This window comes from Protopterus annectens, chromosome 7.part0, assembly GCF_019279795.1.
Source record: "Protopterus annectens isolate FY-2018-M chromosome 7.part0, PAN1.0, whole genome shotgun sequence".
NCBI classification, from domain to species: Eukaryota; Metazoa; Chordata; order Ceratodontiformes; family Protopteridae; genus Protopterus; species Protopterus annectens.
In genome coordinates, this window is record NC_056739.1 from 1,073,390,973 (window position 1) to 1,073,413,604 (window position 22,632).

Here is a 22,632-nt window from a genome sequence, read left to right on the forward strand (position 1 = left end):
GATTCATAGATTGATACTTGGCTAATGACCCTGGGGGCCTTTCTAAGCCTAGCCAAATTTTCCTGAAAGAATAATAATGTCTTGTAAACAAATAAGACACAGAGAGTCAGGCATTTATAAGCTATATCTGTCCATAAAGGACATGGATGCCAGGCCCAGTGTAAATTTCCTGTTCCCCATCTACTGCTCTAGGTTGTGCTTAAACTGGGTAATAGAAGAACTTAGTTTCACATGGATGAGAAGCCTGTTCCATAGGAGAAGCAATGTCTAGGACACGTATCTGTCTCTCCAACATGTTCTATTTAAGTCACAGACAAAATTCAGTTCCTTAGACCTTGTATTCGTGGTACACTTTGACTTATGAATATTTAGGAGATTCATAATTGTGGGGTTTCCTGATACCTTATAAGCGAGGCATAGATCACCTGCAATCTTTAGGAGACTGAGTAGAGGGAAAGGGCTTTAAGGCACTATGCATAAGATAGGTTTGCTACGCCTTGTATTCTTTTTGTAAGGAACTCTATGATCACTCTAGGTGCTGCATATGCCTGCTCAGGTACATAGCAAAGGGAACATTGTACTCTATGACTGTTCTGATAAGGGCAGAGTACAGTGTGATAATGACCTTTTTTGACCTAGATGTCATGCCCTTATTTATAAGTTGCACAACATAAAAGGATTTCCTCACCACTGTGGCCACATGATAGTTGAAGGTAAGGATACTTACTGTTTATGTGTGTACCCGGATCCCTGACCACTGGGTCAACATTTAGGGGCATGTTATCAGCAGGATAATTATCCAGGATGGTTGACTTCCCAAAGGGTACAATTATGCATTTCTTAACATTGAGTTTAAGACCATGGCTTGGGCATCATTTTTAGTCAGAGACAGACCTTCTTGAAGAATATAAGTGCCTGCAGGGGAGTCGGTGATAACCCCCAGCTTGGAATCATCTGCAAACTTAGTCAGCCATAAACCTTCAGCATCTGCTTCCATTTCAAGAAATAAATGCTAAAAATGAGTGGGGCCAGTACAGAGCCCTGGGATACTCCACCAGTGACTGGCCTCTTGGTGGTGGAGGTGGCCTCCCTTATTTTGACCTCCTGGATCCTATCACTGAGACAGCTGGCTCTCCAGTGAGTGATAAAAGCATTTATACCTAAATTAGTGAGCTTGCTGTAATGCCTGAGTCTTACCTTCATCCAGTGCTTTAGTGACCCTCTCGAAAACATCCACCACATTTAATGGGCATGACTTTCCTTTAACAAAGCCAATCTGTGATGGGTCCAGAGTTTGCAGGTTACATATGTCCTCATTTATCATGTCCATGATGATTCTTTCCATGACATTACATATGAGGCTGGTAAGACTTATGGGCTTGTAGTTACATGGGTCAAGTGGTTGGACCTCCCTTGTGCAGGGGAATGACTGTAGCCATTTTCCATTCCTTGGGCAAAAAAAAAAAACAACTGAAGGCTCTAGTTGAAAAATGATTCAAGTGGACCAGAGAGGTCATGTTTCATGCTATTTATTAAACACCCTGGGATGTTATCGGAGCCCAATAATGCAGTATGTTTGGCCCTGCAAAGTGCATTGATGACCTGTTCTCTAGTAATGGCTGTGGGGATTGTGGTATGTGGTATTTCCTTTGTACTGTTAGGGGAGTGGGGGGAGAAATTTGAGCTGAATTTGTCAGCGAAAAAGTTGTCAATGGCCTCTGGTTCAGTGTGGGTTATGCCATTTACAATATGTTCTGTGCACTGTTGTATATTTCACATGAGGCTACAGACATAGCAGTAGAAAGCTTTGTGGTTGTCCTTTGCCTGAAAAGCTATTTTTTCATCAATTTTATACTCTGAAGTATTAATTAACCTTCTTAGCTGCCTGTTTAGATTGATCAGGGGGCTTTTAATATGTATGCCTTTGCTCAAGATTTTTTTTCTTTTGTTGTATAACCAATTGATACTGTGATTTCACCAGGTTGGCTTGTCTTTCGAGTTTGTCTTATTCTTAATACGAGTGGGCACAGCTCGCTCTATCCAGCTATCAAAATGGCTGTACAGAGGTTTTGTAAATAGCTCAGCATGTGCTACGGTGTGCATTGGGTTTTGGAATTTAGCCAAAATGTTGCTTAGTAGAGAACGTTTAGCCTTGGAATATTTCCTAAAGGTTTTTGGTTTTGCTGGATCCCCAGATTTAATTTTTATTTCAAGTAATACTGCCTTATGGTCAGATCTGATCAGCAAAGAGTGAGTAACATTGCTCACCCCCCCCCCCCCATGTTTGAGAGTACAAGGTCAAGGATGTTTGTACCCGTGGTAGAAGAATAGACCAACTGTTCCAGGATGTTGGTATTAACCAAGTTTAAGAATCACTGGGCTTGTGCATTAGAAGTGGTGTAGGATTCCTGATCTATAAAGGGGTTGTTGAGATCCCCCATGAATATCATATTGGGTCGAATGGTGAGGGACTATAGTACATTGAGATAGGTAGTATGGGTTTCCTTGGACATGGAGAGGGACCTATAGGTTGCAAGAATATGGTATGAGACCCTATTTATGGTGAGTTGCACATATAGGAGTTGTAGTGAGTCACACACTTTAACTAGCCTGGATGTGGGGCTGATTTTAATATAGACTGAGACTCCTCCACCTTTAGTTCCCTACTGTATAGTAGCTGATCTAAAGGTGTGAAAAGAATTATAACCTTACATTGCTGGGGTACTATCCACAACATTAAACCATGTCTCCATTACTACACTGTCCAGGGTGAGGAAGGCTTGCAGGTTGTGGTGTTTCTTGTTAAGACTTCTAGCATTGCACAGTACCACCTTCAGATATTCCTTCACAAATTCAGTTAAGTTGGTAGGTTTATCAATTTGGCATTGCCTAAAAAAGGCACTATGGGGGTGGAAAATGTCTTTGCCAATATCCGAAAGTGTAGAGGGGATAAGTGGAGACCATCCCTGGCAAAGCAGCATGGTCTGTCAATCATGTCCTCCCAGGCTGTCAAATATTGTACCTCACTGGATTGACACCAGAAGCTAAGCCAATTGTTAAAATCAATCATTTTCTATTGGTAATGTGACATCATCCTTGGAGAAGGTAGTATGCTGCTCAATGATAGGCTCATACCTGCCTGAGACACATAATCAGTGAGTTCGATCATGTCTCTCTTCATATAGTCAATGGAGGTATGTCTCAGGTCATTAACACCCACATGGACTATGACAGTACTGGTACCTGTGGTTCAATGACTTGACCTGTTTAACTTTATGGATCCTAGCCCTGGAAAGGAAGCTAACAGTGACTCTTTCCTTACTCAGTTTGGTGAGGGGGATATCAGTGTGCCTCACTAAGAATCATTAATGACAAGGAAATTTGGCTGTGCACTGGTTTGCCTTAAGGGCTTAGCAGAAGAAGCACTGGATACAGTGTTACTATGTGTTGCTGTGAGTGGTGTTTTAATGGAGTGTTTACGTTATGGTTGAAGACCATTTCTTTGATTGTACTGTGCAGGAGGTCTTAGTGTTTTAGGAAGGTTACCTGTAAGTGCCTCAGCATAAGTAGTTTTATGTGTAGGATCTTTACCCTGTGCAGTAGGCATGGTGCAAGTGTCACTGACAACCTCTATAGGATCAGTTTTGGTTGTATGAGAGAGTTTTGCATCCAGCGTTAAAGTGTATTTACACCTCTAGCCTATTTCATCTGTTTTACTAAGAATAAGTGGGTTGTCAGTGTATAAGAGGTAATTGCTACAATGTCTCAGAATGCCAATCTCAACCATATTGGCCACAGAGAGAGTTGGGAAGTGCATATCTATGGCTACTCATCTACTAGGCAGGAGTGAGAGAAATTTAAATATTGAATAGGTCAGTAAGACAAGGAACTTGATGAGCAGTGCTCAGCTATGCACAAACTAGATGCTCTAGTAGTTAAAAAATCTGTCTAAGATTAATGCAAGAAGAGTGTAGACCACAAACCTTCCTAATGTAAAATAACTGATTTGAAGCCCAAGTGCTTAAACCAGAACAGACACTTCGAATAACAGTCCCAATAAGGCTACACCCGCAATTCCCAGCTCATAAGGGTGGAGGCTACCTTCTCCTCTCACAAGAGTGCAGACCACAAACCTTGTTAATATAAAATAACTGGTTTGGTATTAGAGGGTCAGCCCTGGTTAGACGGTTTGGAGACAAAGCAAGAGAGGCGAGATTGCTTTGGTTTGGACATGTGCTAAGGAGGGATGCTGGGTATGTTGGGCAAAGGATGCTAAGGATGGAGCTGCCAGGTAAGAGGAAAAGAGGAAGGCCTAAGATAAGGTTTATAGATGTGGTGAGGGAGGACATGCAGGTGGTTGGTGTGAAAGAGCATGATGCAGAGGACAGGAAGAAATGGAAACAGATTATCTGCTGTGGCGACCCCTAACGGGAACAGCCGAAAGAAGATGATGATAAATAACCAAGATAATGATATAGTTGAAACTTTTCTAAGGGAAAATATAAATAATAAATAAACATGTGGCAGACCATTCACTTTAACAGAAATAAAAGATGAAACAAAACAGTTAAAAAATAATAAGGTGTGGGGCTTAGATGGTCTTATACCAGAACTATATAAAATATTACCAGATGATGCAGTTAAAATGCGAGACAAGGTCTATCAAAAATAAAAACAACTACTGAAGTCCCCCTAACATGGAAATATTCCATCATACCACCTATTTTAAAACAAGATAGGGATCCTACAAAGTGCTCATCATACAGACGAATTTCACTTTCAAATGTGTACTATAAGATGTTAGTGTCCATTTTAGCTAATAGAATTAATCTACTTATACATAAGCTAATTAACAATAATCAGACTGGGTTTATTTTAAATAGACAAGAACATGATAATATAATAAGAGTATATACAGTATATACAGCTCTGACTCCTGCCTTTTCGTCATTGCCACCGTCTCCAACCCATATAACATAGCTGGTCTCACTACCCTCTTGTAGACCTTCCCTTTCACTCTTACTGGTACTCGTCTGTCACAAATCACTCCTGACACTCTTCTCCACCCATTCCACCCTGCCTGTACTCTCTTCTTCACCTCTCTTCCACACTCACCATTACTCTGAACTGTTGATTCCAAGTACTTAAACCCATCCACCTTTACCAACTCAACTCCCTGCATCCTCACCATTCCTCTACCCTCCCTCACATTTACACACATATACTCTGTTTTAGCCCTGCTGACCTTCATTCCTCTCCTCTCTAAAGCATAGCTCCACCTCTCCAGGGTCTGCTCAACCTGGTCCCTACTCTCACTACATATCACAATGTCATCTGCAAACATCATAGTCCACAGGGCCTCCTGTCTGATCTCATCTGTCAACCTGTCCATCACCACTGCAAATAAGAAAGGTCTCAGAGCTGAGCCTTGATGTAATCCCACCTCCACCTTAAATGTATCTGTCACTCCCACCGCAGTCCTCACCAATGTCACACTACCCTCGTACATATCCTGTACCACTCTTACATACTTCTCTGCCACTCCCGACTTCCTCATACAATACCACAACTCCTCTCTAGGCACCCTGTAATATGCTTTCTCTAAGTCCACAAAGACACAATGCAACTCCTTCTGACCTTCTCTGTATTTCTCCAACAACACTCTCAGAGCAAATATTGCATCTGTAGTGCTCTTTCCTGGCATGAAACCATACTGCTGATCACTAATCATCACCTCCCTTCTTAACCTAGCTTCCATTACTCTTTCCCATAACTTCAAGCTGTGACTGATCATTTCTATCCCTCTGTAGTTATTGCAGCTCTGCACATCACCCTTATTCTTAAAGATAGGTACCAAAACACTTTTTCTCCACTCCTCAGGCATCCTCTGACTTTCCAAAATTTCATTAAACAATCTGGTTAAAAATTCCACTGCCATGTCACCTAAGCACCTCCATGCTTCCACTGGTATGTCATCTGGGCCAACAGCCTTTCCATTATTCATCCTCTTCATAGCTGTCCTTACTTCCTCCTTGCTAATCTGTTTCACATCCTGATTCACTATCCCCACATCATCCAACCTTCTCTCTCTCTCATTCTCTTCATTCATCAGCCCTTCAAAGTACTCTTTCCATCTACTCAACACACTCTCCTCACTTGTGAGTAGGATTCCTTCACTATCCTTTATCACCCTTACCCGCTGCACATCTTTCTCAGCTCTGTCCCTCTGTCTAGCCAATCAGTACAGGTCCTTTTCTCCCTCTTTATCGTCCAATCTCTCATACAACTCTCTATATGTCTTATCCTTAGCCTTCGCCACCTCTCTCTTTGCCATGCGTCTTTTCTCCTTATACTCATGTCTACTTTCTTCATCTCTTTGACAATCCCACTTCTTCTTCGCCAGCCTCTTCCTCTGTATACTCTCCTGTACTTCCTCATTCCACCGCCAGGTCTCCTTGTCCTCCTTCCTCTGTCCAGATGTCACACCAAGCACCTTTCTAGCAGTCTCCCTTACTAGCTCTGCTGTAGTTACCCAGCTATTCGGAAACTCTTCACTGCCTCCCAGTGCCTGTCTTAACTCTTCCCTGAACTCCCACCTCGCAATCACCCTTTTTTAACTTCCACCATTTAATCCTTGGCACTGCTTTCACACTCCTCCTCCTCTTCTTGATCACCAACATCATCCTACAGACCACCATTCTATGCTGCTTAACTACACTTTCCCCTGTCACCACTTTACAGTCTCCAATCTCCTTCAGACTGGCCCTCCTACACAGGATATAATCCACCTGTGTGCATCTTCCTCCACTCTTGTATGTCACCCTATGCTCCTCCCTCTTCTTAAAATACGTATTCACCACAGCCATGTCCATCCTTTTCTTGGTTATTTGTATTATTTTTATCTATATTTTCATAAAGTATTTTAAACCCCTCAAGAATACCTTTAATCTCTGTTCTGCTTTCTTTTTTATTATTTACCTGTGGTATAATTTCTTTGATATGATTTAATTTATTTATTTTCTTTGATCTAAGATCAAGTTTATGCAAGCTTAAATGGTTTATTGACTATGCCTGAAGTTTAAGTTTATGATTTAGAATTTCAACAAACTTTGCATTTAAGTTTTTAAGTTTAGACTGAGACTGACTGATAATGTCATTTGGCTTTAGATTTAACTTTAACGTACCTATTTTGGCCTGTAGTGTATTCAAGTCTTTGTTCCATTCTCTTGTTTTACTAATATACCAGCTTGTAACTCTTCCATTTAAGTAAGCCTTTAGTGAATCCCACAGGACATGCATGTTTATTTCTAGGAAATTTTTGGTTTCTTTAACATACCAGTCCTTAAATCCTTTTATTTTAATACTGTACACTGGTAATCTCTAGTGATATATTAGATTGTCAGTTGTTAAAATAATATAAAGATTATAGCATTATGGTCCGATAACAGACATGAAACTACCAAAACTTCTTATAGGTTCATAGGTTGGTACTAGGCTATCGACCCTAGGGCCTATACAAGCCTAGCTATAACAATTCCCTGGATATTTCTTCCCACAATATTTAATTCCCTGGACCCCTGTCTAGCAGGGTGACTGACGTGATCCCCGGGGTGAATTTCCTATCTCCCATTCAATCATCAAGGTTCCTTTTGAAGAGGGCCAAAGAGGCACTCTGCTTGATGTGTATGGGTAGTCTATTCCAGAGTCTGGGGAGTCTCTGGGTCAGAAACCTATCCCTCCAGCATGTTTTGTTCATTGTGATGACAAGGTTTAGATCCCTGGAGCGTGTGTTTCTGAGGGATTGGGATTTCTTTAAGTGTAGCATGTCCAACAGCTCTGGGTTTGATATAGCCTTGTATGTTAAGCAGAGAATGCCTCTGAGTAGACGATATGAGACAGAGTATAGGTGGAGTTTTTTTAGACGGTCAGCATAGGGCATCTACTTTAGGCCTGTGATTCCTTTAGTGAGGTATTTCTGCGGCCTTTCTAGTTGTTGCAGATGTCTTGAGAGGTACATACCAAACGGGGCATTGTATTCTATAATGGGTCTAATGAGGGATGAGTACAGTGGGATAATGACCTCATTTTTTTCTGGATGAAAAGCCCTTAGTGATGAGGTGTGCCACATAGAAGGATTTCCTGAATGTTGTGGTGATGTGGTTATTGAAGGTGAGACCACTGTCCACCTGTGTCCCTAAGTCTCTTATCACACTTTCAGTGTTTAGTGTACTGCCACCTATGTGGTATTTTCCCAAAGGGGATAACTATACATTTCTTGGCATTGAGCTTGAGCCCATGGCTCTGGCACCAAGCATCTGTTTCTGTAAGGCCCTTTTGTAGAATATCCACATCATTTGGGGATTCAATAATGGCTCTCAGTTTGCAGTCATCTGCAAACTTTGTTAGCCAGAGTCCCTTAGTGTTGGCTTGTACTTTAGAGAAGTAGATGCCAAACAAGAGCGGTCCCAGGACTGAACCCTGAGGTAATACACTTGTCACTAATCTGGAGCTGGATTTGGAGTCGGCTACTTTTACAGTGTGGGTTCTGTCGGTAAGCCAGTTGGCAACCCATCAAGTGACGTAGGGATTAATGCCCAGCGTAGTAAGTTTATCTATGATTCCATTGTGGGGGATGGTGTCGAAGGCCTTGGCAAGGTCCAGATAGGCTGTGTGGACCATCTTACCCTTGTCCATGGCTCTGGAAACTGATTTGAAGAAATCAATCAGGTTCAGGAGACAATATTGGCCCTTCACAAATCCAAACTGCATGGGGTCCAGTGTTTGAAGGTTGCCAATGTCTTTGTTTATAAGTTCCATGATAATACGTTCTATAGCCTTGCAGATCAGGCTCGTCAGACTGATGGGGCAGTAGTTTCTGGGATCCAAGGTGGATCCCCCCTTGTGGAGTGGGATAACTGTAGCTGTGCACCACTCAGTGGGCATGAAGCCTGAGGTGAGGCTATGATTAAGCATGACACTTAGGTAAGGTGCCAGTTCATTTTGTAGTTCATGTAGTACACAGCCTGAGATGTCATCTGGTCCCATGGATGCTGTATTCTTAGCTTTGGAGAGTGCATTTTTTACCTGTGTGGCCATTATTACTTGAATTTGGCAATCATTCAGTATTGAGATGGGCCCTTAGTGTAAGATTCAGCAGTCGAACTTTCAGTTCCCGTCTGCATGGGTGTCATGAAGTTTGTCACTTCTGATTTGAGTAGCATGAAGCTGGCTTTGGACAAGTTTTTTACAGAGGTTTCCTTACTGGGGGGTGGGATGTGGATGTCAAGGGTGATTAGCTTATGGTCAGACCTGACCAACGAGGGGGTGACCATAGGTGTGGAGCATCGATTTCCCATGTTGGTAATGACCAGGTCTAGGATATTGGAGCCCCTGGTGGGATTAATGATTAGTTGATCCAGGGCGTTGGAATTTATGAATTCCAAGAACCATTGGGCAAAGGTGTTGGTACATGAGTAGTTTTCCCAGTGAATGGCAGGGTAGTTGAAATCACCCAGTATTAGGGTATTTGGTTGTATTTTAATATTTTCCAGTATGTTTAGAAAGGTCTAGTGAGAATCTTGGGGCATGGTGGGGGATCTGTAGCAAGCTACAATTTGGATTGCACTCTTACCAAGTGTTAGTTGCACCTGGAGAATTTCAGATGCATTGTGTTGGGCAACTAGCCTGGTGTTGTGAATATCCTTGGCGAATATGGACACTCCTCCACCTTTAGTGTTTTGGTCCTGGCTTGGTGGCCGAAAAGTGTGGTAAGAGGTATAGCCTGGTATTGCAGGGATGCTCTCTGGAGTCTTGAACCAGGTCTCAGTTACTGCACAGATATCGATGTTCTCCATTTTTAGGAGTGGCTCGAGAGAGTGCATTTTGAGGTTTAGACTTCTAGCATTGAGTAACATTACCTTCAGATTTTGCATGCTTGTACCTGTTACGGTGGTGGTTTTGTCCTTTGAACTTTGCCTAAAAAAGGCACTATAAGAGTGGCAAGAGCCTTAGCCAGTAACCTGAATCCCAGGAACAACAGGTGCAGACCATCTCTGGCAAAGCACCGTGGTTTGTCGATCATGTTGTCCCAGGCAGACAGATACTGGATCCCCTTTGAATGACACCAGAAGCTTAGCCAATTGTTGAAGTAAATCATTTTGTCCTTATACTGTGGTATCATTCTGGGTGAAGGCAGGATGCTACTCAGGGCTAGGGTCATACCTGCCTGGGCCACTTGATCTGAGAGCTCTTCCATGTCTCTTTTCATGTAGTCCAGGGAGGTACGTCTCAAGTCATTCACTCCAACATGGACAATGACAGAGTCGTATTTGTACTTGTTGTGGACTGACTTGAGTGCATCCGTTATGTGGCAGATCCTGGCACCCGACAGGCAGCTGACTGTAATTTTCTCCTTGTTCAGCCTGGTGAGTTGGAAATCAGTATGCCTGACTATAGAGTCACCTATGACTAAAGTGTTGGGTACATTGTCTTGCCTTAGGGGCTGTTGTTGGGTGGCACACTGGTGTTGTGAGCTATGTGACACTTTGGTTGTGATTGGTGTTTGTTTGTGTTTCAGTTTCAGAGGTCCTTGTTGCTTGGACAGGTTACTGTTAAGGGCCTCCACATATGTGGTGTTAGTGTTGCTATGCGTGGGTGTTGGTGGTGTGGGTTTAGAAGAGCTATGTGTTGCTTGAGGTGTAGTGTGGGTGCTAACCTTCTCCTCTTGACTGTCTAGTACAATCTTGGGTGATAGATTGTTTGAGACAAAAATTTCATCAATATTTGTCTGTGTTCCATATCAATATGAATATTGGGTAAACCGAAGTGAGTTTGTTTTCCTTAGCTCATATATATCCTTTAAATTCATTAGATTTACACAATTTAAGTGTTTGGCTGAAGATGTAATTCTCAGCTTTCTATCTGCAGTGGAATCTTTGTCTGATAAAATACAATTAAAATCACCAGAAGTTTCCATTTTCAGTACATTTCTGGAGGCCTGGGTGAGTGTACTGTCTGATGTCACTGCTCTGTTGACTTGCTTGGTTTGTTGGTGTCCAGTACATTAACCAGGTTTAAATGACTGCATTTTGGTCATCTCAGAAAGTGGGTTACATCGTTTGAAAGCATCATTCCTTTGCATTTTGAAGCAGTAGTGATTAAGTTTGCATTCTGAGGTACCAGCAAGTGTTGTAAATCATAACACTACCTATATGACCAAACGTCTTTCGCTGAGATTACAGATGCAGAAGATATTCTCATATAGTGATATTATAAAAGTTTCCTGTGATTTTAAAAGCTCACTTCTCCACAGAGTCACCAAACTACTGTATTCCTAATTTGTAAAGGTGAACAATGTCCTCTTTTTCTTAATCTCCACTGAACTATAAAACTGACAGCATTTTATCTTATTTCAAGCTTCTGGTATTAGTTATTACATTTTTTGTTGACTTTAATTCAGTAGTGATTCTATTCTTCCATCATCAGACCGTTCCTCTAAATTTCTAGCTCATTAGCACATACGTAGTGTGGAATGTCACACCTCTAGTAGCCTGCACACATCTTGTATTCCAGAACATTTTCTGAAAAATAAACTTAAAAATCATAAGAAATAAATGTAAATATTTATGAAAAATAAGAGTTTTTAGACTGTACAATAGCAGTGTTATCAGTAAGAAGTATTCTTTATACTGATAAAAGTCAGTGTCTTCATAGTCTTTCTATAAATATTACATTATAATACAAACCACACATTAGAGTTTTCTAACTTTCACAAATGTTCACATCTTGAAAACGATACAACCTAGACATATATTGTTTGAACATTTTTATTAGCCAGATACAAGCTTTCACATGACAACAATAAATTCCTCAATAAGTGTATGTTTATTGAGATGTTTACTGAAATATGAAAGCACCTGTTTAATTGTATTATTACCAATAAAAGAATGCTGGCTATCTCTCAAGATGTGCAACTTACAGTGCAAATATCAAAGATAGTTTCACCTTATATCATTCAACAGTTTGTAAAAGACTTGATTTTTGAAGTATTAAGTACATATGAGAACATCATTTATTTTCATAATTACTAATAAACAATTACCAGTATTTCTAGTATAGTGTGATACAAGTCAACACTTTCAGCGAATTGTCTTGTCTCTCACATCGATGTTTCACACCATAAACCTCAATAAAATGTTGGGTTTCTCAGTTATAAAAATATGAATAATAAGTGGCAAACAAAGATTAAGTTCTGCACTGTAAGACATCCTAGGCTACCAATTTTAGTGTGATTTTTGTTAATAGGTTCATAGGTTCATAGGTTGGTACTAGGCTATCGGCCCTAGGGCCTATACAAGCCTAGCCATAACAATTCCCTGGTTATTTCTTCCCACACTATTTACTTCCCTGGACCCCTGTCTAGCAGGGTGACTGACATGATCCCCGGGGTGAATTTCCTTTCTCCCATCCAATCATCAAGGTTCCTTTTGAAGAGGGCCAAAGAGGTGCTCTGCTTGACATGTATGGGCAATCTATTCCAGAGTATGTGGAGTCTCTGGGTCAGGAACCTATCCCTCCAACATGTTTTGTTTATTGTTATGACAAGGTTTAGATCCCTGGAGCATGTGGCTCTGAGGTATTGGGATTTCTTTAAGTGTAGCATGTCCAACAGCTCTGGATTTGACATGGCCTTGTATGTTAAGCAGAGATCGCTTTGGAGTAGACGATATGCGACAGAGTATAGCTGGAGTTTTTTAAGGTGGTCAGCATAGGGCATCTGCTTTAGGCCTGTGATTCTTTTAGTGAGGTATTTCTGCGGCCTTTCCAGTTGTTACAGATGTCTTGAGAGGTACATACCAAATGGGGCATTGTATTCTATAATGGGTCTAATGAGGGATGAGTACAGTGGGACAATGACCTCCTTTTTTCTGGATGAAAAGCCCTTAGTGATGAGGCGTGCCACATAGAAGGATTTCCTGACTGTTGTGGTAATGTGGTTATTGAAGGTGAGACCACTGTCCACCTGTGTCCCTAAGTCCCTTATCACACTTTCGGTGTTTAGTGTACTGCCACCTATGTGGTAATTCACGGGTACATGTTTTTTCCCAAATGGGATAACTATACATTTCTTGGCATTGAGCTTGAGCCCATGGCTCTGGCACCAAGCATCTGTTTCTGTAAGGCCCTTTTGTAGAGTATCCACATCATTTGGGGATTCAATAATGGCTCCCAGTTTGCAGTCATCTGAGAACTTTGTTAGCCAGAGTCTCTTAGTGTTGGCCTGTACTTCAGAGAAGTAGATGCCAAACAAGAGAGGTCCCAGGACTGAACCCTGAGGTACTCCACTTGTCAGTTGTCTGGAGCTGGATTTGGAGTCAGCTACTTTTACAGTGTGGGTTCTGTCAGTAAGCCAGTTGGCAACCCATCGAGTGACGTAGGGATTAATGTCCAACTTAGTAAGTTTATCTATGATTCCAGAGTGGGGGATGGTGTTGAAGGCCTTGGCAAGGACCAGATAGGCTGTGTGGACTGCCTTACCCTCATCCACGGCTCTGGAGACTGATTCAAAGAAGTCAATCAGGTTCAGGAGACAAGATCGGCCCTTCACGAACCCAAATTGGGTGGGGTCCAGTGTTTAAACGTTGCCAATGTCATTGTTTATAAGTTCCATGATAATACATTCCATGGCCTTGCAGATCAAGCTCATCAAACTGATGGGGTGGTAGTTCCTGGGATCCAAGTTGGATCTCCCCTTATGGAGTAGGATAACTGTAGCTGCGCACCACTCAGTGGGCACAAAGCGTGAGGTGAGAGTATGATTAAACATGACACTTAGGTGAGGTGCCAGTTCATTTTGTAGTTCATGTAGTACACAGCCCGGGATGTCATCTGGTCCCATGGATGCTGTATTCTTAGCTTTGGAGAGTGCGTTTTTTACCTGTGTGGCCATTATTACTGGAATTTGGCAATCTTCCAGTATTGAGATGGGCCATTTAGGGGGTGAGATGGGGGTGAAGTTGGCACTGAATCGATCTGCCAGGATATTGGCAATATCCTTGGGATCAGGATATTTAATGCCATTCTGTTGTAGCTCAGAGCAGATTTGAGCATTGCCATTTAGATTCTTGACATAGTTATAGAATGCCTTGTGGTTGTGTTTGGAATCTTTGGCAATTTTATTTTCGTAACTAACTTCTTGCCCTTTCTAATACTGCCTATTATTAGCCTAATGTCACTTACTTAATGAAGCTAGACCCAAAAAAGTTCTGGATGCCATAAGGGTGGATGGGTGTGAACTGGAAGTATACAAAAAAGGCATTTTAGGCCTGAGTGAGTTAGAGCACTTTAAATGTATTAGAATCTGGAAGAAGATGATGACTGTTCTAATGTCTGAGACAGCTGCTGTGGCAACATGAGTGACAAAATGATGAAATGTTCAGAATATTTTCATCGAGCATATATTAACCATAATGTGAATGTCGCATGGTGCCATGTTTATTATTTTTGGGAAGGTTGAAAATTCAGAAAAACAAATATATAAAGTCAGGACTGGTTTATGTTTTGAGATAAGTGTTGAAAGTAAAATATGTGTTTGTATGTTACAGTCCTGGATTGGCTGCAGTCCAGGTTTTAGTGCCACTTTATACCAGAGTAACAGAAGATAACTTTCCAAGATGATGCCTAGGTCTAGCTTTACTATGAATCCTCAGCATCATGAGGGAGTTCATTGGAAATGTATGTGATGCATCTTTAATCTCTCACTTAACAACATTTTTTTCTTGACATCAGTGGCCTCACAAGCTTTACAGCAAATAATTCAACTGTCCTACTAGCATAATTCACCACTGTTAATACCATTAAGTTATACTTATTGCTGCTTAAATGTATAATACAAAACGCTTTCATTTACTGTAATGTCAGGCTATTACTATGAAATGACATTTTCTGAAAAATAATGTTTTATTTTCTTTTTGATTCTACAGGAAGCTGCTTCTACAGTTGACAGGTAATGTCCTTAATAATGGAAATGTTATTCTCTCTACTTTTATGGTATCTGTTTCGTGGATGAATATTCCTCTCTGTGTTTTCTTTTCACCACTTATGCCTGCAGGCAGTCTTTACTCTTTTCCTGTCTTCTGTAGTTATTAATTGATTGTAACATATAACGCATCTTGTGTCGACTCTGCTCATCGACTGATATGAGTCCTAATCGCCTGCATGTATGACGCAGGTGCTTACAGCAAGCTGTTGAATGATTCTTTGTTTATAACAGAAAACCGTCCATGACAGTACTTTAACCAGAACTGTTAGTACATTTGACATCTCGGGCATTCAGTCTCTGGCTGAACACACGCCAGTAGCTGATGTTTTGCTCAATGAAAATGCTCTTATTACAATTGATGCGAATGTCTTACAGCCACGGAATGGTTCATAGCAAGGGAACCTTTAGGAAACAACTATAGATGCACACTTAGTGCGTGCCCTAGATCCAGTGGATTTTCCATTACTGTTACAGAAAACATTCTAGTACTTTTGTTCCATTTCAGAATACTGTTTTACAGGTGTTTGAAAAAGCAGAGGAACGTGAAGTCTATAATTTGTATAAGATACATTCAGATGATGGTGCAGTGGTACCGTTGTCGCCTCACAGCAAGAGGTTCTCCTGTTTGATTCTTGGCTGGAGCACCTTCTGTGTGGAGACTGCATGTCCTCCCCACGGTCAAGTGGCGTGCGAAAGACATGTGTGAATGGGCGTGCCTTTGTTGAAGCTTGGGTGTTGGGCTGGCACCTCGGCACCATAAAAATCTACTGCCAGTCATTAGTGGACCTGAGTTCTGCTGTGGCGACCCCTAACCGGAAAAAGCTGAACGAAGAACAGTCATATGATATTTTTTTTAATTTGACAGCAGCACAAACTAAAGCCATACAAACACTGTCTAAAAATGATGAGATAGTTATAAAAAGTGCAGATAAGGGGGGGGGGGTGGAGTTGTTATTTTAGACACAACATACTATTCTAATCATATGGAAGAACTACTTAGCACAGATGATTATGAACTTATAGACAGGAGAATCAGTAAACGGATAGCTTTGAGTATTAAAGAATTCTAAATTTGTATGCACAGCAGACGTTAGATTTCTGATGATCTTTTTAGCTATCTGTTGGTTGAAAATCCAATATTGCCAGTTATCTACGGTGTGCCTAAAATACATAGGAGCCTAACTAACCCTCCTATGAGACCAATAGTTTCAGCTAGGGGCTGGGCAACAGAGCCCATTTCAAAATACTTGGAACAACAGCTTAGACCTTGGTTAGATAAGGCAACCACTTATACTAAGAGATACTACTATGTTTCTTGAGACATTATATGATTGGCCACTTGATAAAATTGAATCTCATCATCTTTTAGTGACTCGACGTAGATTCTTTGTTTACTGTTATCCCTCATGAGGTTGGTGTACAAAGTGTAGAACGTCTTTTGTTTAAATACTCAGATTTATCTTGTGATCAGATTCACTTGCTGTGTGATCTATTAAGAATCATTTTAGAGAACAATGTTTTTATTTTTAAAACAAATATATACCATGAAACTAAGGGTGCAGCAATGGGTACGCAGGTAGCAAATGCTTACATACATACATACATACAAATGTTTCAAGCACGGGCATTAAAGCCCTTCTAGCTTGCCAATATGCCAAAACACTTGTTCCCGTAATAAATGTCCAGGCTGTTCTAAAAAATATGTAAACTAGTACTTGCTTTAATGTAATTTGGTAGTCTGTTCCAAGCATCAGCTACTCTGTCAGAGAACCAGTTAGTACACTTCTCATTCCTATAGAATCTTCTACATAAGTTATCTGACGATTCTCTAGTACTTTTTGATAACCCCAAACATTCCCACATGTAGTTGTCCCTAAATGCCCTGTATACCTGAATAAGATCTTCTCTTAAATATCTGTAAGAGACACTGTACAAGTTCAGATGTTTTAGTCTTTGATAATAACTTAGATTTATGGCAGTATAGTCATGTTCATGTGGGAAGAACAGTATGTAACATCTGGTTCCAATCCTTTTTATGAGTATGTGGGCTTTTATAAAAGGTTTGTTGATGACCTTTTCCTCATTTGGAAAGGTAACACATCTAGGTTTAAATCCTTCGTTACATACATATCCAATACAGTTAGCTTTTATACATTTTAAATTTGAAGTTTCTAACACACATATTTCCATATTAGATGTTGTAGTGTACAAGGATGAGTATGGTATTTTAGGGACCGAGCTTTATTGCAAACCAGTCAAAAAGAATATATATTTACATCGTACTAGCACAATCTCCCTTTTATGTTTAAAATATTGTGAAAGGGCAAATGCATCAAGTAGCTTGATTAAATACATCCGAGGAGCAGATGGCAATACAACTAGATAATATGGCTAGTGATTTTTATCCAAGGGAGTACTTAGATTTTGAAATTATATCTGGGAAATAATACGCAATGGAACATCGAATTGATTTGTGTGGACTGACCTTATCTTCTAGTAAGGTCCCTCTTAAAGCTAAAACTAGGAACAAAGATGTTAGATGTATGTTGATTTATACCAGAAATACTTATAAGATATAGGGCATTATTAAGAAATATTGACCAATTTTAGGTGACATACCAGAACTTGCAAATATTATTTCTTCTTCTCCATCTTTTGGCTATAAGTGGAGTGATTCGCTTAAGTGAGTACTTTTGTTATAAAAATTAGCCAGAGAACTATTATAGATTTTTAACAGCTAACAAGGGTACAGTTAAATGTCATAATTGTATTTTTTTGAATATATTTATTCAGCGAAAACATTTAAACATCCTTTTTTAGAATCCAATTTTGTTTTGCATGCTTACGGCAATTGCAATACCAGAAACATTATATACAAAGCTTTGTGCACAGCATGTAATGGTTATTATGTGGACATGACTAGTCATAAACTTAAAGAGCGCATAGAAAACCATCTTTCAGATATTAGATGTAAAAACCATACCAATGCGTTATATAAACATGTACTAAAGCATGATGAATCCCACATTTTTAAATTTGCTATTTTGAAGGTTATGTTTCCTCCTTTGCGTGGATGCAATGAGTATGAGGAAATGAGGTGGACAGTCAGACTTAAAGCTGATTTTCCACCTGGATTAAATGTCACATTTTCTTTGAAACCACTACTTAAGAAGTTACATGCACAAGCTTGACTATTTATTTGAATGTTTTAAACATTTTAGTTTTTATGTAGCTAATTAGTACTTAATTGAATGTTGTCATGTGACTTGTTTTATTATTTAAATTCAGTAGTTACCTTTTGTCTCATGTGATGCCTGAAGAAGCCGTTTTGGTGAAAGTGTGTTATTTGCTCATTAAAGATATGCTCCAGCAGTGGCTTCAGTGGCTTTTCTTTCTTATTTATCCCTTGGTTTTCAGCTACTGAATCTACAACCTCCATACTGTTGTGCTTTGTTTTTGGACTTCAAGCATATATAAGAGATTCATGTTGCTGTTGATTTAAAGAATTGAATTGCAGCACTTATTCTTTTAATTTTATTCACAGAATTATTATAGCCACTTAATACATAGGTAAAAATAAGAGTAAAAGGTCCACAATGGATACATGGTACCATATAACACACAAAACAAAAGCGCAAAAACAATATAAGGTACAGGCACACAACCAAGGTTTAAAACTAAAGAAAAAACTTTTATTATAACAGGTTAGCACTTTCACAATTCAAGATTGCTTCATCAGACCATTATAATAAAAGTTTTTTTCTTTTGTTTTAATCCCTGGTCGCGTGTTGGTACCTTATATTGTTTTTATGCTGTAATACATAGGTAGTTTATTAAGCTTTAGTGGTACAAACCTAATGCTATTTTATTTGCCTGGTTATTATTTCATTTGACTGGTTAATTCTTTCGTCTTTCTATTTTATTGATTATCTGAAATTCCATATGATTTTGTAAAGTGGTTTGATAAAAACAGTAAACTTTATTCTTAGACTAGTTTTCCTGTGTATGATCTGACTTTTCCCTCCCCCAGTGTGTCAACATTTATCTATGTATATATTTATATATTTTTCTCTATCTATCTATCTATCTATCTATCTATCTATCTATCTATCTATCTATCTATCTATCTATCTCTCCTTTGTGAACTGGGTTAGTCCTGTGAGGCTAGTAGCTTCTTGTCAGGGGAAACCCGAGGTGGTATTTATATTACTAGCGGAAAATTTGGCCAGGGCATTGGAGAAATTCCTCTTCTCTTTTTGATAGATGCCGTGGCATCTTTTTCATCCACCTGAGCTGAACCAACTCAAGCAGTTGGGGCCTTGGTTTAATGTCCCATCAGAAGGATGGCACACTCAGGAGTGCAACCACAACTGATATTCTGCATCGCAGTATCAGCAATCAATTTACCTGCTGTGGGAATAGAACCCACAGCCATTTGCAAAGGCAAGTATGCTACTTGTTGCACTACTGTCACTGATAGTCCTTTCAGACAGCAGAATTATATGCTACAGAAATACAAAATAATACAATAATAATAAATAAATAATACATAAGAAATAAATACATTAATTAATAATAATAAAATATGCAGAAATACAAAATTCTAAGAATAGTGCAGAGGGGCAGAGGGAGCAGGGGCATGTAGGCCAAGAAATGTATCAGTCTAAACCTTCCTGGTTTTACTACCAAGATACCATATTCAGAATCTGAAGTTTATGAGACACTTCCCAGATTTTTTAAAACATGGATAAATACAATGACAAAAAGAGTGATTACTATAGCCTGACAGAGTAACAAAATAACAACAAAGAATTTGGCAATTTCGGTGCATTTCATTTTAAATCATACAGCTTCCATCTGCATACTGTAAAGGCCTCAGTAATTACTTCCCACACACATACTGCTGTCGTGTGGCATTGTTAACACCTGGTACTTGCATCTGGTGTCCATATCTTCCTTTATATCCAGTAGCCATTGGATATCTTTTCAAATCTTTTAAAGATAGGGAATATCCTCTTTAATGCTTCTTCCATCTCTGTTGTAGTAAGCTATAGTCCTCTGCTTATAATATGGATTTAGATTCTATACCACTGACTGCTTGCTATTCTTGTTAGAGCCTTTAGCAAAACAATTTTGGCTCTCAATTTGGTGATCACCCAGGACGTGTTCTCCATGTTCTCTTATATTCCTTGCATAAAAATTGTTGGATCCACTCCATATGCAAACCTCCACTTGGTATCCTTCTGGTTACCCTGCTTTTTTTTCTCCTTATGTTTATACATGGAATTTTTACTACTAATGTAATTGTTCTTTGTTCTTCTTGTATGCTGTATGTCTCTCTCCCATTGTTTCACCTCTGCACTCGTGCTTTGTCATAATTCAGGTTTCTATATCATTGCTGGTAAAAGGTCTTTGAAAGTAGCTCATATTTTTGTGTCATACTTTGTCACTTCCCCATTACTGTCCCTTATTTAACTATATACATTTTCTGTTAATCATTTGTATTCTTCTTCACTATATTTCTCCCTACAGACTGTCATTGAGCTAAAGGAATCCTGCCAGTAGCAATTCTACACTTTATAGTGGTCATTGTTTTTATCTCTGTCTCTGCTTTCAATCCCAGCTCTTTTTCTCAGCAAATCCTCTTTCTCCTGTTTCTTCTCTTGTCCTTCTTTATATACCTGCCAGTGTACTTTCCAAACTTTTTAACTTCTTATTTGGCTTTTACCTCCTTTGTCCTTCATTTTTCATTACCTTTCCCCTGTCTGTCACCTCAACTCCATCTCAGCATAGTTTCCTCAGCTTCTTCCTGTCTTCATTTTCCTGCAATGTTTCCTCTGTTATGCTTTCAGACTCGTTCCTTGATTTCTCCTCTTACTCTGTAACTCATCCAGCAGCATCCATCTCCTGCTGTTCTTTTCCTCCGCTATGCCTTATGCTAATTCCCACTGCTGCATGGTGGGAAATGTACCTTTTTTATTTCTCATCCACTTAATCTATTAACTCCTGCTGTTCAGCTGCCCAGTCTACTGGCTTGCACTAAACAGTTCCTAGAAAACATAAATTTCTTTTAACTGGGTGCTTTTTGCTTCTAAACATTTATTCTTCCCATTCTGTTTATGCTTTTTTTTCCAAGGCTCTTCCTTCATTTTGTTATTATATTCACTTCTTTCAAACAATCTGTTTGTTTCTGGCTCTATCAGGATGTTAAAATATGCTAAAGTGAGCTCTATACTTTAGCTCTTGATTTGACTGCATTTATCAACAATTGTTTGTAGAATTTCTCTCACCCTTATTTACATAGAGCATATACATTCCCTATCACCTGTCTGTTTCCATACCTTCTTTGTCAAATGATACTATAATTTTCTATTTCTTCTTTTACCACATGCACCCGTTCTAATCAGAAATGCCATGTTTCTTTCCCATTCCAGCATAACGATCACCCTCTGTTCTGAGAGATTCCTGTTAAACATTTTTCCTACCCTTCTTGACCTTCAGTTTTGCCTCCTGCAACAAGCCTACACCCCCTTTGTATCTTTCCACTCCTCTGTGCACCCTCTTTCCCTTGGCAGGTTATGTTTATCCTCCTGTTGCCGAAAACATCTGTAATAGCTCCCTTTTACATTTACCAATAATTCCTAGTTTATCCTCACAAGGATGGGCCTTGTTGATTTCCTTCAGGACCTTGCTCAAGCTCAGCTCGCTGTTCTTTGGCATATATCTGTGTTTGAACCCCTTCCCCCTGCAGTTTACTGGCTGCATAGACTTAGCTTGGAGAATATGCTCTGGCAATACTAGGTTCCCTCACCTAGTCCCAGTATTCCCGCTTTTCTTTCATTATTGTCTTTAATCCTTTCTCCATACCCTTTATCCTTCTCTCCTTTCTCCATTCCCTATTTTGTCAGTTCTTTGTATAGCCGGTCTGTTATTGACTTTTATTAAAATTAATGTGTCTTCATGTATTTTTCATTTCCCCATTGTCTAAGTTTCAGCATACTGCATTAATTCCTTGGCACATTATCATCAGACACAGTGCTTGTGATCAAATAATATACTTAGTTCCTTATTCATTTTTAATTTAGCTGCTATTTGTTTTTTTTTTTTTTTTGCCAGCCTTCTTACTTGTTTGAACTATTAGAATTAGAGAATAACATATTGAACTAGAGTGTATGTTCTCCAGCTCACAAAAGTCATACAGTTCATTCAGTTCTCATTTTGCTCATATTGCTCTGAGGTCTGAGGACAAAAAAACTGTTTTACATCTGTCGATAACTGATAATTGCATGTCATTTTAGTGACAAACAAGTGTTACTTTTACCTTCTGCTTTCTTTCTTTCTGGGCCCATTTCATTCTATTCCACATTGCTACCTGCCTCATGTTTTTTTTGCTCCTGTACAATCTGCTGTCTGTTGTCTATTGCTTTCAGTTTCTGAATACCTTGATTTATTTTATCCAACTTCTGTAGCCCCTCAGCACTCATCCGTGTCACCAGGGTTATAGAAGGATCATCCACCCAGGTGGTCCCTATCTTGACTTCTGCTTCTCTCAGAGGTCTGCTGTAAGTATTCTCCACCTGGCTTGCCTCTTG

General features: G+C 39.6%; 1 protein-coding gene across 1 annotated transcript in view; it reads left to right on the top strand.

The window, feature by feature from the left end:
• The window catches only part of FSD2 (fibronectin type III and SPRY domain containing 2), a 362,733-nt gene that overhangs the window by 92,490 nt on the left and 247,611 nt on the right, over positions 1 to 22,632 (top strand). The window contains exon 5 of the mRNA XM_044077640.1: positions 14,982 to 15,004. Coding sequence (XP_043933575.1) covers positions 14,982 to 15,004 — 23 coding nt within the window. The remainder of the gene's footprint in view (positions 1 to 14,981; positions 15,005 to 22,632) is intronic.